Source organism: Diplotaxodon limnothrissa, linkage group LG6, assembly GCF_057381915.1.
Source record: "Diplotaxodon limnothrissa isolate DT_005_m linkage group LG6, D_limnothrissa_male_GT1.1, whole genome shotgun sequence".
Classification (NCBI taxonomy): Eukaryota; Metazoa; Chordata; class Actinopteri; order Cichliformes; family Cichlidae; genus Diplotaxodon; species Diplotaxodon limnothrissa.
The window spans coordinates 13,332,262-13,349,821 of NC_140601.1; the positions used below are offsets into that span (position 1 = coordinate 13,332,262).

Consider the following 17,560-nt stretch of genomic DNA (forward strand, 5'->3'; position numbering starts at 1 on the left):
CAAGAATCGTATGACCTTTGTTTACTTTGCCATTGATCCATGTGCATCTGGACTCTTCTCTTCTTTTTTTGTCTACTTCAATCCATTCTTCTTTCTGTCTTTTCATCTACTTCCGTCTCAGGGACTACCAGCAGCTGGTGTGGTCCCTCTGCCACAACGAGGCAGAAGGAGGAGAAATCACTCCTGGGTGGATGGTGCTGCACTTGAAGATGAAGAGGATGGGGAGGAGGAGGCCATAGGTGGGGGAGAGGAGGAAATGATGCAAGGGGATCAGGCGGAGCAGGACAGCCAGCTAAACGAAAAGAAGGGCCAAGGCATGGAGGAAGTGTTTGCCTCTCTATCCTCGATGAAAGTCGAAGTAGAAGGTCTGCGCACCCCGCAAGGGACATACCACAGCCCCGCCCGCACCTGCAAAGAGCTTTGGCTTCTCCACCCAGATCTCCCCAACGGTACTTCATCAGTTTATGTTCTTGGCCATCTGTTGAGCACAGCTGTCTCATTTCAAGATAATCTGTAGATTTTTTCTGCTGCTTCTGTCTGCTGTGGCCTTGGCCCCCCTGAGGTCCTCTCTTTGTCTCTCTATCCAGGCGAATACTGGATAGATCCCAACCAGGGTTGCCATAGAGACTCCTTCAAGGTGTTTTGTAACTTCACCGCACAGGGAGAGACGTGTCTGTACCCCGACAAGAAGTTCCAGTCGGTTCGTTTACATAAATAACACAGTGTGCTATTTTTTTGGAGCAATACGATTAACATTAAAAATAAGCAGGAGGCTGTATCAAAAGCTGCATGATGTAAACACTATTTAGTCATCACCAGTTTGCTGACTGTGTGAATTTGGAGGTGATTCTTTTGTTTGTCTGTTTTTAGGTAAAATTAGCATCCTGGAAAGAGGAAAAGCCTGGCAGATGGTACAGTCAATTCAGGAAAGGAAAAAAGGTATAGTTTGATGATTATTGCACATATTTGTTGGGCTTAACACATCTGGATGAGTGCCAGTTGCAAAGCTTTAAAAGAAACTCTGAATTTTAGAGACACTTGGGGCAGATTTACTAACAGACTGTGCCAGCACAAAATCCTCTTTTGGCATAAGAAAAGCTGCTGCTGGTATTTACTAAAGACACACAGTGTCAGTTTGCAACTGAAGGATGTTTTTGTAGCTGGCCTCTCCACATAAATATTTGTCTGGGATTCTCTTCCAGAGCTTAACATTTTGAGAGGATAGGATTTAAATGATTAAACGTGATTTATTAAAGTTTGTAGCCTCACATTGAGTTAAATTAATAGTGAAATAAGGCATGTCTTATTTTTTTCACCTCATCCGGCTTAGGAGTTAGACCAGATTATCTACTCATTAGAAGGTTGGTGATTCGATCTCTGGCTCCTCCAGTCTTCATGCCAAAGTTTTCTTGGGCAAATTATTGAACCTTGATGCACTGATTGGATTGTTGAATGTTAGCTAGAAAGTAGGGTACAAAATGCCTATGTAAGGACCAGTAAATTTACTTAAAATAACATTAATTTTAAATAACAAAGAGAACAAGTTAGTTATAAGAATGAGTAAGGCAGATGGCTCAAAGCTGTGAGTCCTGTGCCAAAGCTTTGGCTGTCTAACTCAGAGTCCTCACCCTGCATGTTTAGACCCAAGCCCCACATATTTCTGGCTCTCAGTAACACTGTTTTTATCAAACAGAGCTGAACTTAATTGAACTGTAGTTAACGCGGAGTGTCGGTGGATGATGCCTCAATAATGCAACCTCTTTTACAGAGAGTCAAGTTACTTTTTACAGTGAGCAGAGGTACTTATAGTAAATCACACTTATAGTCACATTTCTACACAGAAATCAGTACACAGTGAAAAAGTCTTTGACGCCTTTACTCAGAAGCACTCGCACAAAGAGTGACTTTCATGTCATTTCTTTTTTCTTAGTTGTTTTTAACATATTGAAATATCTGTTAGATTCATGTCTGAATGTTCTGTATGTAGTATTAAAACATTGATCCAGCAGCCACAGAGTGAAAAAGACACACACAAAAACATCTGGGGTGAATTTACACACATTAACAGTATCTTCATCAAGGCTCTGGATCTGACTGTAAACACTTTTACAAGTGGTACAGGTCACCTGTTACCCACAGATTTAAGGTTTAGAAAGGTTTGTAATATTTTGCATCTTTGTCTTTGCTTTTTTGCTATTGTAACATCGTGTTAATTTGTCGAACCAAGTAAATCTGGTCTAAGCATCTTACAGATTTCATGAGTAATTCCAAACCATCTGATTTAGACTTAGACTTTGGCAGCAATCGTATCAGTGATGGGTACACCAGGAACTGTCTCCCTCACTAAAGGCCAGTTCATGCTTTTTGCATGCAAACGTCAGAGTGACGCACATTTCATCATGTACATAAATCTGTGTGGGTGGATGAATACTCCTCTGCAGACGTGCAGCCCAAAATATTTGACTGAGTGGACTGCGCAGACTGCATGGGCCAGTGGGGAAATAATAAATACTGTGGGATATGTGACGAGGTTTTTTGTTATCCACAATTTTAGATTTCAGCTTTAAATGAATACAAAGACACAGATGGCTTTAAACTCCTGCTAAGAAATAGTTCCAACTTCTCCAGAAATCCTGTCCGCCTACTGTGGTACTGTAGAGATGGGATGGAAACACACTCTGGCTTTAAAATCGCTTGGCTCACCTAAAGAATCATTGGTGTGTTGCAGCAAGCCAATTTGTGACTATAGCTGCTGCATTCTACTGCAAAGATCCTGAAACTTAAAATTATTTAAAAGTCAAAGCTAACCTCTCATGAACATCCATGGGGACCATGTGTTTTTTCTGGTTTGATGTAAGGGGCAGCAACCCTGTCAATAATAAAATATTTATCTGTCTGTATTGCAGACAGGTGCATAGTATTTGTAATAGCAACCATATTCACATCTGCATGTGTTTACCTTAGCTGGCTATTCTCATGGGAAAATTGGCTGCATTAAAAGCTAATAATAATAATAATAATATCATAATAACAATAATAATAACAACAACAATAATAATAATAAAGCTTGAATAGGTTTGTGTCCTTGATGTTCAACTGCAAAATAAACATACATTTTTATGCTAATTATGGTACTTTCGTACTTATCATGTCAAGTAAAAGGAAAGTCCAGCGGTTAATAGCGGAATAGGCAGCATGTTCTGCAAAACTTGCTAACTCCAACAAGAGGAAGAAGAAGTCTGCAGGTGAAGACAGAGAATAATTGTGCAGCCAAAGCTGCCCAGCTAAGACTGTTAAAGAGGAGAAATTAAAATGCTTTTTGTTTTTTTAAGTTTTAGTGAGGGAGGATTCAGGTGAGGGCAAAAATCTGAATGTGTGCTGCTCCGTCAAATGAACTGCTGTGGCCTGGAGGGACGCAGGTGCTGCTCCATTCTTGTCTTTACGAGTTCAGAATTCTGCAAAGGGTAGTAGACTTGGAAAAACAAGCTCAAAGAAAACTTCAGATTAATGTTAAACAACAGTTGTGTGGTAAATTTAAATTTAAAAATAATATAACAGTTTAAAAAAGCTAAGAGGTATGAAAGTTGGTTTGTAAAACTAGTACTCTACGTGTACTAGATGTGCCCGTTTCTTGTCATTTCAAAACATGTGTCTCTCTGACTTGTGCTGCACTTTGCTCGGCGCAGCAGGAAACCATTATAGACACGAATGGGTTTCAGAACACAGCGCTGCGTGTGCTGCGTCCGATGTGAAAGGGCCTTAAGGCTAGGAAGCTTGGTTAACAAGTTTTTGTGTGCATATTCTGATTTACACTTCTAGGGCAAACATTTGTAGAACCAACAATGTAACCTACTTAAATGCCCAGCGGTCAAAGGAGATTGCAAAGAAAAGCGTCTGGACTTCTTTAAGTTGCTTGAAGACGTTTCACCTCTCATCCGAGAAGCTTCTTCAGTTCTAAGGTCAAATGGTGGAGAGTCCCAGATATAAACCTAGTGGGAGTGACCCCCCACAGAGGGACAAAAGGACCCCCTGATGATCCTCTAATCGCCTGAGCCAAGGTGGGAAACTGGGCGTGGGTCCCAATCAGCCAGAGTTTCGGGTGTGTTCATTGTGAAACCTGGCCCCACCTTATCATGCGAATTCCTGAGGTCAGATGGCCCAGGATGTGAGTGGGCGTTAAGGCGTCTGGGAAGGGATCTCAAAACTGGATTATAGATGGCAGAGAGTTGGTGTCGTAAACCCCCGCCTCTGTTCAAAGATGGTCGCTCACAGTGGACATAGATGGCTTCTTTGTCCATTCCCATTTTATTACAGTGTATCCATATGAATGGCCCACCCTGTATAATGACCTAGTCTGCAAGATCTTCATCTCCAACCTCTAGCAGAGCTATGGCAGCATTCCAAGGGAGACTGGGGACACTGAGTCCAAATAGATCATGTTTAGCATCTCCACTGGTGAAGCTGCTACTCTGAGCTGCGGCTTCAGGGTGTTTGGTGCCCGTTGTGGTGGTGACTCCCAAACTAGATGGTGGACACTGGAGGTAAAGGGAATAATCAGGCTGAAGGAGTCCTATCAGGCTTGGTTAGCCTGTGGGACTTTGGAGGCAGCTGATAGCTACTGACAGGCCAGTGGGCAGCGGCTGAAGCAAAAACTGGGAGGAGTTCTGCAAGACCATGGAAAAAGGCTTTTGGACTGCCTCGGAGAGATTCTGGCAAACTGTGAGGCAACTTGGGAGGGGAAAGATGTGCTTTACCTGCACTGTGTATCGTTGGTGGAGCGCTGTTGACTTCGATTGAGGATATAGTCGGGCGGTGGAAGGAATACTTCGAGGACCTCCTTAATCCCTCTGACATGTCTTCCGTAGAGGAAGCAGTCTGGGGATGAGAGGGCCGGTGGCAGTAAATCGGACTTGTTCCCGGCAAGGCTGCTCTTTGCCTTTGTCATCGATCCTGTTCATAATTTTTATGGACAGAATTTCTAGGTGTAGCCAAGTGGGAGAAGGCATTTATTCGGGTGGTCTGAGAATCTTGTCTGCTTTTCATACATGATGTGGTTCTGTTGGCTTCATCAGGTGGTGGCCTTATGAAGCCACCCTACTCTCATCTATGGTCATGAGCTTTGGATAGTGACCGAAAGAATAAGATCGCAAATACTAGGGGTGGAATTGAGCTTTGTCTTTGCTGGTCTCTCCCTTAGGGAAAACAACATGTTTGTTTGATTTTTTTTCTCTCTATTTGCCCAGCATTCAGATAAGCGAAGAACCTTTGTAACGCAAGTAACAAGATACTTGCAACCGTAAGGTGATTACCGAATTTAACATAGCAATGCTTTACATACCGTGCTACTGAAAAATGTAATGTGATTGCAGTAATGTGTTACTTTGTAATGTGTTACACCCAAAACTGTTTGCAGTTATATTTGCTTTGTCTGCACTGTTTTGACTTTGTATGGTGTTGTTAATGAGTCAGTGTGATCTTGGTGCTCCAGTTTTCCTACTCCGGGTCAGATGGCGTTTCAGTCCACATTGTCCAGATGACCTTCCTGAAGCTGCTAAGTGCCACAGCCAAGCAGATATTCACCTACCACTGCCTTAACTCTGCTGCTTGGCTGCACACCGCCACGTACAACCACGAATACGCACTGCGCTTTAGAAGCAGCGACGGCGAGGAGCTGACATACGAGAACACACATTACATCACTGCACTATACGACGGGTGTCGGGTGAGGAACTCAGACACGCTTTTGAGGATAACTTATTAATTAATGATTTTATTATTTATTTACTTTATTCAATTGTCTTTGTCTGCTCTAGACACGCTCAGGGCAGGAGAGGACAGTTTTGGAATTTGACTCTCCGCTGTCCAACACGCTTCCCATCATCGATGTAGCTGTGTCCGATTTTGGAAATAAGAACCAGAAATTTGGTTTCGAAGTTGGCCCGGTTTGTTTCAACGGTTAACAGAGTCAGGGAGTAATTTACAGGGGAAACGAGCCATGGACATTTTTTACATGCAGGGATAAAAAGAAAAAAAAAATGATTCAAAACCACATATTTATAAGTTGATATACCTACAACAGTGTTCCTTCTTCTGTACACACACTCGTTTGCATACTCTGTCCTTCATTCACACAGCCCTGTCATGCATTCTCACTGTGGGCTTACATGCTGTGATTAAGAGAACTGCATACATGTAATGATTGTTAAAAACCCCTCAGCGACACTCATTTTGTCCTCTTTTCTTTTTGAAGGAGTAAGTGGTGCTCTCACAGTTTCATTCGTGTCCTTCTGTTCTTACAAATAATGAGCTGTGCACTCAAATCTCATCCATATGTAGTCACACAGAAGCATGTTTCTGCAACATTCATTCTCCATGTTCTTCAGCATTGTCATCAAACCTCAATTTGTTGTGTTGTTTTTATCTGTTGTTGTTGTAATTTTTCAATTATGCCAATCTGTTATGTCATGTATATTGGAGTTTAATTCATCATGGTGCTATAATGGAGCTCCTTCTGGAGTAAATATTTTTAAAAAAATGGGTACTGGGGCAGTGCATTTTTTTTCTTTTTTTTCAACATTGCGAAGCCATGTTTAATATTTTTTTCTGCTTAACAAACTGTGGTGTGTGATTGCCTCGAGATCTTTCTATGCATATATGTGCGGGGAAGTGACTGATTAACATATTTTAATAAAAGTACACAATGTACATTTAAGTTAATATGATGAAATTTGTTGGTTTTTTTTAGTGAATACATTTGCTTAACAAAGACAACTCCAGGAGCAGCTTTAGTTCTGCAATTTCATAATACATGTCAGTTTGAAACTGTTCTTAGAGCCTGCAGGTGTGTCGGTCTCAGCAAATGTTGATGGTTTCTTATTGGTAACTTATTTTTTATTTCCTTTAAACTAAATCGCACTCGTGGACACATTTAAAAGATAGAACATGAAAATAAATAAATAAATAAAAACTAATGAACAAGATTAGCTACATAAAAGCTGCATAAAATTGCTAATCACATTCCTTAATAATCAAATTGCATTTGAAATTTAGCTGAATTATGCACACTGTCATGTACAATGTTGAACACACTATATCAGATTAGTTGTGTGTGGTCTGCTAGGTTGTGTTACGTTACAAGTGATTACCAATTCCTTCTTTTACCAACATTCAACCTTTATTTTTAGTTTTTAAAATCTAATTTATTTATTTATTTATTTATTTTGTATCTTCAAGTACTGCAGAGCTATGGTAGTTAGCATATCTGACAATTGTTTACAGTCACTTCATTGTTTCCAATTTCCTGTCACAAAGAGAGGTGCTGCCGCTGTCAGGGCTGGAGCTCCAGTTGGTAGTCGGTGGGACGTCATAATCTATCTTTGACACAACAGGTAACTGCTGCGTGATACTAAAATGAGAATAATTCTTAATTGGCTAGTATTTCTCGTGATGACTAGCAAGAGCAGCAATCTTTAAACGTCTAGTTGTGCGCATTCTTAGTTTCTTGGTATGAAATCCACCTATAATAAAGTATCTTGACCATAAGGGTAGAAAGTATAAAATGTTACAAAAATTGATTTATGCACTAAAATGCCATTCATACACAGCTGCACAGAAACCTGCTTCTGCAACATTCACTCTTCATGTTCTAAGTAAAAGTATAAAAAGGGGGAACCTTGTTTCAGGTGAAAGCAGAAGTGTCTTAAACGAGCATTCTTTTTAATGGCCACCGGTGAGGCTACAGTTGTCACAAAAAGATGTGTGGTCTGATAGAAGTCATCATCTGTCAGTCTGCCCCAGGGCAGCTGTGGCTACAACTATAGCTTGCCTCCACCAGTGTGTGAATGTGAGAGTGAATGAATAGCAGAACTGTAAAGCACTTTGAGGGCCCAGAAAAGCGCTATATAAATGCAATCCATTATTATTATTATTATCATAGACAGCCATTGGACTTGACATTTTCCTGGTGAGTTTATGGGCTCAGCCATTCATTCATGGGGTAGCTCAGGAGGTAGAGCAGGTGATCTGCTGATTGGAAGTTTGGTGGTTCAATCCCTGGCTCCCCTAGTCTGTATGCCAAATATCCTTGGGCAAAATATTAACCAACTCCAATGGATGCTCTCTGATGCATCCATTGGAGTGTGAATGGTAAGTAAGCACTTAAAAGCATAGAAGACAGTGCATGTGTCTGGTGAATGTGAATGTGGCATGTTGTATAGAGCGGAAAAGTAGAAAAGCGCTATAGAGGAATCAGCCCATTTACCATTTCTGTTCATACTATTTCCATTTTTAAAATTTGGGTTATTCCAAGTTTCATAAAGGAGGATTATCTGTGATCCGATCATTATCATTTCAGATCAGTCCCTTTGCTCTGCCAAGAGGCCAAGACGGCAAAAGTAAATTACGATCATCTCAAGACTTTGAAATGGGATTTGAAGAAACAGAGGATCACACTGAGGTAGTTATGTCTCTGGAAGTGTCCATATTTTGGGGTAGTGTGGGGGTACTTGTTCTGAAAATTGAATGAATCACATAATAAATTACAAAATACATTAAGTTACTTTCTCTCAGCAGATAATTATTTGTTACAGTATTCGTTATATTACTTTCTAGTTAATCTTCAACATGGCCTGAGATGTACTGAATAAGCAATGCATCGAATTAACATAAACCAAAGGCTACAGCTCCACAGAAGACACACTTTCTTATAGTGATTAATTACTACCACGAAGCCAAGAGCAAAGCTGGGAAGGAAAATGTGGCCAGGCTGACTCTGCTGGAGAAAAAAGTAGTGCTAGAAATGGAGATTAATCCTACAAGCCTGACTGCTCATCACTGCTTTTGTTACCTGTTTAAAAGCAAGCTTTTGCTCTTTCACATGGGTCAGTTTCTCACAATTTGCTTTATATAAGCATGCTGTCTTTACAAAGAGTTGATGTCCTGTTAGCTGCTGCATTTGTGGCTGTTTGCATTTTCATCACGTTCTTGTTCTTTCACAAAACAAAACAAAAACAACATTGCTCATATCTTCACTGCACACAGCTTCTGAGGAGTGAAGATTGTAACACAAGTGCAGGAAAAAAAAGACCTGAAAAATGAGCCGATTTTCCAAATACTTGAGATACTTATGGAGCTCTTCATGACGTATAGTAAAACTACATTTTGTGAGTGTAACGAGCACATGTTTGAACTCCCTTATTTTGAAAGGTCACTGTGTAGGCTGATGTGTAAAATGTTAAACCTATCGTTAACTGGATTGCAGTGACCTTAACATGCTTGAAATGTCATCTCTAAACATGAATTTAAAACCCAATTAAATTTTGAATCATTTCCAAAGTGCAGAATATCGAAGGTGAAAATAAAGCCACTGCTGGGTTTACATCAGCAGCATTCAAAAGCTTTCACTGAAAATAATAAAAATACAAAAATAAGTAATAATAATAATAATTTCTTTAACCAGAACATTTGAGTGAAAAGTGATTCATGAATTTCTGGCTGGGCCCTGTTGTTTGGTTGGCATGAAGTCAAGTTTGTCTTTAATTTCACACACAGCTGGAGTAATGAGGTTGTGCGTAAGGTGTATGACTATTTGTTATTGGGTTTATACTACAGGCCGAGCATGCGTGCACTATATTTCTCTCTCGCCACCCATGTCTTCTTCAGTTGGCCTTTCCTGTTACTCTCTCTCTCTGCCTGCTGTGCCGTCTTGAAATCTGCATTACAATCATGCTGAAACTTTAATGAGGGGAAGCGAGTGAACACAGCGAGCTCATCCAAGAGTATTTAACAGCTAATTTCCAGCAATGAAATATGGATTGTGTGACATGAAAGTCACCTACATTGTGTTTAAAGCCAGAGTGGCAGGTTCACATGGAAGACAGCCAGCACAAGTTAGTAATTTATTCCTGTTCGGTTTGTGTACTGAAGATAGATGTCAGTGTCCAGAGAGAGAACAATGCAGAGGAAAGGAAGTTTTTTTTCTCTTTATCTTATTTGTTTTAAGCCATCTGAGGTGTGTACTGGGAATAATTACCAGAATATATGCTAACATTTTACTTACCAACATGACAAAGCTTGCCTTGACTTGTATCATGTTCGTTAACTGGGGCTAGCCTAGCCTTTAACCTAATGCTCAAAACCATAGACATTATAACACATGGACATAACTTATAGGTGGAAAAAATTAACCCAATACATCAGTGCCTAAAAGGCTGCATTCTGCCTAAAGGCCACCAGATGGCGATAGCTGTGGTTGAAAAAGACCTGGGGTCCCATAGACGTTTATGGGAAAAAGGCTTTCTGTCATGGCCTCTGTAAACACTTTCCTGCTAGGTTTATATGTTTAGTCACTCAGTTTTGTTCTTATTGAATAAAACATTGAGTCTGTTTTCTTAAAATTGTGGTATGTACCCAAACCCTAATTGGGTAAACACTTGTCAATCACAAGTCATTAGACTTATTATTAGAAAACAATGGGTGACGTTACTGTACCACACCAGCATACGTGACAGTTACAGTACAACGTCCATCTTTTATACTATGCTGTAAAATGCTGTTCAGTCACATCTAATATTGATTTAACCCTAGAACACTATCGCTATAAATAGTAACACGATCACTAATGCCGGGTGATTTTTACCCGATATAATATAACCAATGAAAAGTAATCAAATATATCAAAATATGACAACACATGACAAATTAGAGTGGTCTTCTTTTACTTTTAACTGTGCTATGTCTAACAAAATGAAAAATAGAACTCCTAAAACAAAATAATGACTCTGGAAAGCTGGTCTTTGGTCCACCCATTCCTGGGACATTTGAGACTTCCCTGGTGATGGCACAGGCTCCTCGACACGCAAACAGCTGCAGGAGGGAGAAATCATGTAAATGTATTTTCTCGGGTGTAAATCACCCAGCGATAGTGTTCTAGGTAGTGATGGCCAAATGAAGCTTTCCGAAGCACTGAAGCTTGTATTGAAAAACGGTTCATTACTCGAAGCTTTTCAACACAGTCCTCTCCGGTGACATCTGGTGGTGAAAATTTTGAAGAGCAGCTTGAATCTGCAAAATAAAACGGACTGCTCAATTATCACTGCTCACTCAAGAGTGGAGTTCTCTCTGATATTGGGCCACCGTTCCGTTGCTTTGAACATGTAATTGGTTTTGTTTTCTCGATTGGGGGGCTGAAAAAAATGTAATGCGTATCTGCGTAATACATTTTGATCAATAAACTTTCCCTATTTAAACATGCACTATGGTGGCCTTTCTTTGCTCATAACTCCTTGATGTTGGTAAATACAATAAGTGAGCAATATATATAATATACATATGAGAATGCACAGCACATTATGGAGTATGCCCCTGCTGTGAAGTCCTGCCTCCATCTACTTGTCGTTTAATCACTGGACAGCTGGACAGGTTCATACAAAATATTAGATGAGGCCAATTGTCCTATACATATTTTTGACCTAGGGGTGGGATTGATTGTGAACTGGAAAGGGAAAATGCTTAGGAAGCTGAGTACGGCTGCATCGTCACTGATTTGTAGAAGCATTTTGATTCGATACAGGATCCGATTCAATTTGATTGGAATCTGGAAAGTTTTGCCTCAGTCAGAAATATTACAATTCTGATCATTTAACAGTATATATCCATAATTTCGTATCTATTAAAAGAAAGCTGACACATGTGAGACTTAATTAGAGATGTAAACAGAGAGTTATGAAACCTGCAGCTGCAGAAGCCAGCGGGGAAAAAAAGAGGCAAACACAGCGCGGACCCGCCGACACATCAAAATCTGACTCTGACGCGTCGGGTCCGCGCTCTGTGTTCACGTTTGTATGCAGAATCCGTAAACCTGCTCCCAGTTACTGTTTTAGCTGTATGGTGTTTGACGACATGTTGTGAGGTTTAACCTGAGATGCTGGCGTTTCAGGCATAATAACGTTAATTTACAAATCGACACAGGATTGTAATGAATCAATATCACTTTATTCAATTTAGCATGGATTGTAATCAGAAAAGCGATAATCAAAACCCACCCCTAATCAAGAACTTGCAAAGTAAAAACATGCTCTATGTCAGGTAGCCCTTTTGTTATTTACATTTAAAAAGAGGATTAGTGTTACTGTGCGCTGGCTGAGTCTGTTTCTTTTCTTAGAAATAGTTTCTCCTGCCCTGGAGAAAATCCACTTGCATGGAACAGAAGAGGCTGTGGAGTGCAGGAACTACACTGCAAGCTGGTAGATATGCAGGTATTCCTGGGTCCTGCAGACTATCACCTAAAAACAATAAACAAAATGATTTTCTAAACTGTGTAGCAATGTAATGTACGTATAGTGCCAAATACATTTTTGTAGTCTTCATTAGCTTTAATTCACATAGAAGTGTTCCTGAAGTCATATGCTGTAATGATATTTCCATTATGAAAACATGATTTTGGACATTTCAAGTTTTTCACTTCGGCAGATAAAATGAATTGAGCAAAATCAACTCAAAATATTCCCACACGCCAGAACGTCCTCTCTTCCTCGCTGGCTCCATATCTGTCAGTGGAATGATCACCTCTTCGCTCTCTGTCACCATCAACACACTCCACGAATCCCGTGGATGATTCACTTCCTTATATCCGTTTGAATCAGGTACCGAAGCAGTTACGTGCGTAATGAAGCTTCGGACGTCACTGGTCACGTGACTTTTGCCAAACGAAGCAAGCCTCGACACAGTGCTTCTGAACCAGTGTGTTGTTTTTTTCGACACACGCTCCGGAGCGTCAGCTTCAAGCGGGCCATCACTAGTTCTAGGGTTAACATGCTGCTACCTTAATCATAGCTTAACACAGGGCTAAACTGCTAGCAGTTAAAAGGCTAACGTTAATGTGCGCGGCAGCTAGATTAGCATTAGCAACTGTTTAATGTTCCAGTTTTGTGAAAGTGAGGGCTTTGCTTAACTTTAGAAAATGTTCAGTGTTGTGAACTATGAGTGTAAAAAACTCTTTTATATATCACTCTTATATAGTCATGCGATATGAGATGAATCACTATTCCTGTGTCATGAGGGGCTGAAGTCGTGTATCAACTGCAGGAGCCAAGACAGCACTGTTGGTATTATACCAATTTTTAGTATCGATTATTAAATTATCTGAGTAATGATTTTTTTTATTTTGACAACCTTACCAGTGAACAGTTTTTATTATTACATTTAGGAGTTTTTAAAAACTCCCAAATTTGGGAGAATTTGAGAGTTTTTAAAAACTAAGATTCCGTACAATTACGCCCCTTTTTCCAAATTAATAGAAAAAGTTTTCCTGAGTTCCAGGGAGTAAGTTTATGATACCAGAATCAGCAGTACAATCTCACATGCAATCTGTTACTAACAAGTGCACCCACTCACTAATTAACTGTATATTCACTGGCTGTGTTAAGCACCAAATAATCATCCTTTTCACCAACTCCTCCTTCCCTACGCCTCCTCTCTAATCTTCCTCAAAGACAGTTGCTGTCTCCAGTCAGCTCCTGAGTGGCTCTCCACAGCAAGAACACTAGCACTGTGCTCTTCTTCCACAGCCTGAGGGGATTCAGTCACTCCAGACTAGTCAAATTAGTCATAACCTCAAGGCTAAGCAAGGAAGGTGTACAGTACCAAGTTTTCTTTCATGTCTGGTGCGTGTCAAAGCTGGGTCAAGACCAGGAATACCAGAGGGAGAGAAAAGGACAGCCATGAGTCCACCTGAAGCCTTGTGGTTGCTGCTGCTGCTGCTGGTCACTGTCAGCTCATGTAAGGTAAGGAGACACCGTGTCCCCAACTTATCCATTCAACCTTTGTGTCAAATGAGTCAAAATTTAAAAGTTTCTAAACTTTAAAGTGGTTCTTGGAAAGAATTGATGTACTCTGATTTATCATTTTGTTAACCAACCTTGTGTCTTTTATATCTCCTGGTATTTGCTGGACATCCCCAAAATAGTTTAGCCATATTGCCTACATGCTAACAGTTAGAGCATGCATTTTTTTTTAAGGGAAACATATTTATAAGTCACAAAAACAGGACTAAAATAAAATGAAATAAATTGACTGAAAGAAATAAAATGCTTTATATAGATCCACATCTTAAAACATATTAGATAAAGTAAATATTGCTGACAAAGGAGTTTAGATCAAAATCGACCTCCCAAAAATTATATTTTTATAGATTTGTTTTGCCAAGTTTTATGCTCAGAGAAATCATGATCATCTATATTCATTGTTTGAGTTATTTTTTTTTATTATATTATAGTTTTGAGTTTTCTTCTTGTTTTGATCTGTTGTACTGTATTGTTCTGAGAAACTTTGTCGTTCCACTCTACTGAAAAGATGGCGATGATTAGTTTGTAAAAATGCAGAGAGGCAGCCACCTGAGTCAGTGACCAGAAACACCCTGAAGGTGTTTTACACCACTCACTTGTCATGTTGGCTCTGTTGTTGCCCTCCTCCTCCTCATGACTGTGTAACCTTAAGTGCAGCTGATTGAAATATTCATGTTTAGAATATTTGCTGAAGGAGATTTTATGTATAATCCATGTGTATTCTGCAGACTCTTTATCTAGAAAAAAACAACGAGTATGTTACTCCTGATGAGAACAAAGGCGCTATAAAATATTTAGTGTTGGTTAGTTAAATTGTTGACACATAATTGCTCGAGGCAGGAGACGGGGAAGAGCCGTGTCCTTCTATAGCTCTTGAAGTTGTTACAGGGCTGCTAGTTGTGCACTGCAGTCTGTTTAGCATCACGGGTGGCCTTTTACAGCTCAAAAACACCAGCCTGATGTGTCAGTATTATCCTATTTTCATTAGACTCAACTAATTACAAACTGCAAATGTCCATTGCTAAAAATGTATATCATTCAATGATTTTGATCCTCCTCTTGACTGGTGATTAGCGTGAGGCCTATTTGACACTATTCCAATATTGTGTTTGATCCTTGCATTACATTTTCATACACACGATGAATTTACAGTACAGTATACTTAGTTTGTGTTTAGTTCTTTTTTTAAGCTTTACATTCATTACCGTATTTTGTAGACTTCATCAAAAATTGCCACTTAAGTGCTGTCCTAAATACGGTCAGAAAAAAATACAGTGAAATGTGTCTCATGGGTAAAGGATTCATTTAGCAGCAGCTCACAACAACACTCAACTCAAGCCACTGTTGCAAGAAAAAAAAAGATGTATATGCAGGCTTTAAAAAAAAAAAAGTACAGCGTCTTTCACATTTAAGGTTTTATATGTCAGGTTATATTAAATAAAAGAAAAAAGACTTTATATGGGTTATTATAAACATCAGCCAAAATGCAGAACACTTACTGCTTCCATAACAATTAAGAGTAGCCAGGCGCTGCTGATCAAATACACGTGATTAACTGATCATGAGCGGGTGCGAGCGCCTCTATAAAAGCAGATGTTTCGTCAGTTTGCTGGTCTGGAGCATTCAGGTGTGTGTTAACACACTGCCAGTGAGGAAACACAAAGACGCAAATGTTGCTGCCCATCGATCTGAGAAGGGTTATAGGGACATTTCCAAGCAATTTGAAGTCCATCGTTCAACACTGACAAAGAATATTCATAAGTGGAAAACATTCAAGGCAGTTGCCAGTTTTCCCAAGAGTGGACGCTTCTAGGAAATTTACCTCAAGGTCAGTACTCAGAGAAACTGCAAAAAATTCAAGAGATTTCCAGGCCTCAGTTGGCATGTTAAATATTAAAGTTCACAACAGTATACAGTTTAAAAATGACTGAACAAGTATTGCCTGGCTGGACGGGTTACCAGAAGAAAGCCTCTTCTTTCTGAGAAGAAGCTGTTTGGAGAAAACCAAACACAGATTATCAGCACAAGCCCATCATACCAGCTGTCAGCTTTGTTGGTGGAGGGCTGATTATTTGAGCTTATTTTGAAGCCACGGGACAAGTCACTCGTTCAAACATGAACTCCTCTGTTAACAAAGTATTCTGGAGTCAGCTGTCTGTCTGACAGCTCAAGCTTGGCCCAAATTGGGGAAATTCAACAGGACAATGATCCCAATCTACAAATTAATGGCTGAAAAAGAAAAGAATCAAGGCATTGCAATGGTCCAGTCAAAGTCCAGAGCTCAACCTGACTGAAATACTTTTGTGGACTTTAAAAGAGATGTGCATAAAACCAGTGAACTGAATTAACTCTGTCAAGAAGAGTGGGCTGAAAATTCCTTCAATATTTTTTCTATGACAAAGTCACACAGCTTTTTTTAAGGTTAGGTTTAAGGTTTTTCTACAAGCTACTAAATCTTACAGTGCTTCTGCATCCTGGCTTAGATGTTATTAAATAGATGATACATGACATGGTCTAATATGTAATGTACCCCCCTCCCCCAATCTGTTGTGCAAACCTTGTGTTTGTGAAGCACAGCCAATCACAGGGAAGAGAAGGGAAACAAAATGTCATGGCTCAGCGTAAGACTAACAAATGGGATTGTTTTGAACTACTAATTGTGCTAGTTAGCATAATAATGGCACTTAATTTTTTTACGGCCTGCAAGGCTTTCATTTATTCATTCATATAAATAAATAAGCCAGTGATTAGGGCAGTTAGTCATTTGGTTTAAAAAAGTGCCAGAAAACATTTTTTTAAAGAAACACAGCTCACCGCTTCACAAAAATTAAGACAAATTGTGGTTGTAAGTTAAACCACTGGGAAAATAAAACATATCAAGCTAGAAAAACTCATCTTCATTGCAAAAACAATCAATAACAGAACAATAGTCTGAAGAGTAGCAGTGTTGCAAATGCTGCTGATAGACAGAGTGGGTACCAGGAATAAAAGCCTTCAAAATGCACATAGAGACTTAGACTTAGGTAGTATAGTGTATCGTGTATACAGTAAGTATATTATTTAACTGGGACACAGTTAGGCTTTGTGCATAAGTGCTGTACCAACTCCTTTTAATCTGCAGTCCCCAGCAGGTGGATGCAAACGTTGTAAACACAGTGACAGAAGTGGCACACAGGCTGAACTTTATTTTTGGAGTTTGTTGCTGCCATGGAAATGCTGCAGAGCCAGATCAAATAAAGCATCTGTACATCTTGTACTTTCTCTGAAGTTTTGATCAAATCCAGTGTAAAATCTCTTACACAGTTTGGTTGTCGGCAGGCACCGAGGGCCACGTGGTGGCAGTGTTGCATCAGTGTGTGATTTACATGAAGCACAAATGCACACACGCACGCACACACTTAAGGGAGAGGTCAGTCCAGATCATTGTGCATTCCTGTAGGCGTCTGCATTTAATCAATATCAAGGAAAAGATGGGGACATTGGACAGAAAGGAAAAAGAAAGGTGTTGACTGCAGTCAGGATGAAAAGGGAAAATTAAAGGTCAGGTAAAAGAAGAAGAAAATGGGTATGGAAATGATAAAAGGGTGAAAAAAGCAAGAGAATGGGATAAGTGTCAGATGAATATTCTTTTTTTTCTCGTTAGCACTTTTTTTGCGGCGTGCTTTTTTTCATTGAATGAAATATGGTTTGAGAGGAGACTGTGGCGCTTGGATAAAGAA

At 39.7% G+C, this 17,560-nt stretch overlaps 1 protein-coding gene across 1 annotated transcript in view; it reads left to right on the forward strand.

Moving 5' to 3' along the window:
• Window positions 1–5,960, forward strand: part of LOC146630244 (uncharacterized) — a 36,798-nt gene extending 30,838 nt beyond the window's left edge. Inside the window, exons 61-65 of the mRNA XM_085356560.1 lie at window positions 122–449; window positions 588–700; window positions 871–939; window positions 5,489–5,722; window positions 5,814–5,960. Coding sequence (XP_085212686.1) covers window positions 122–449; window positions 588–700; window positions 871–939; window positions 5,489–5,722; window positions 5,814–5,960 — 891 coding nt within the window. The remainder of the gene's footprint in view (window positions 1–121; window positions 450–587; window positions 701–870; window positions 940–5,488; window positions 5,723–5,813) is intronic.
• The last annotated feature ends 11,600 nt before the right edge of the window (window positions 5,961–17,560 follow it).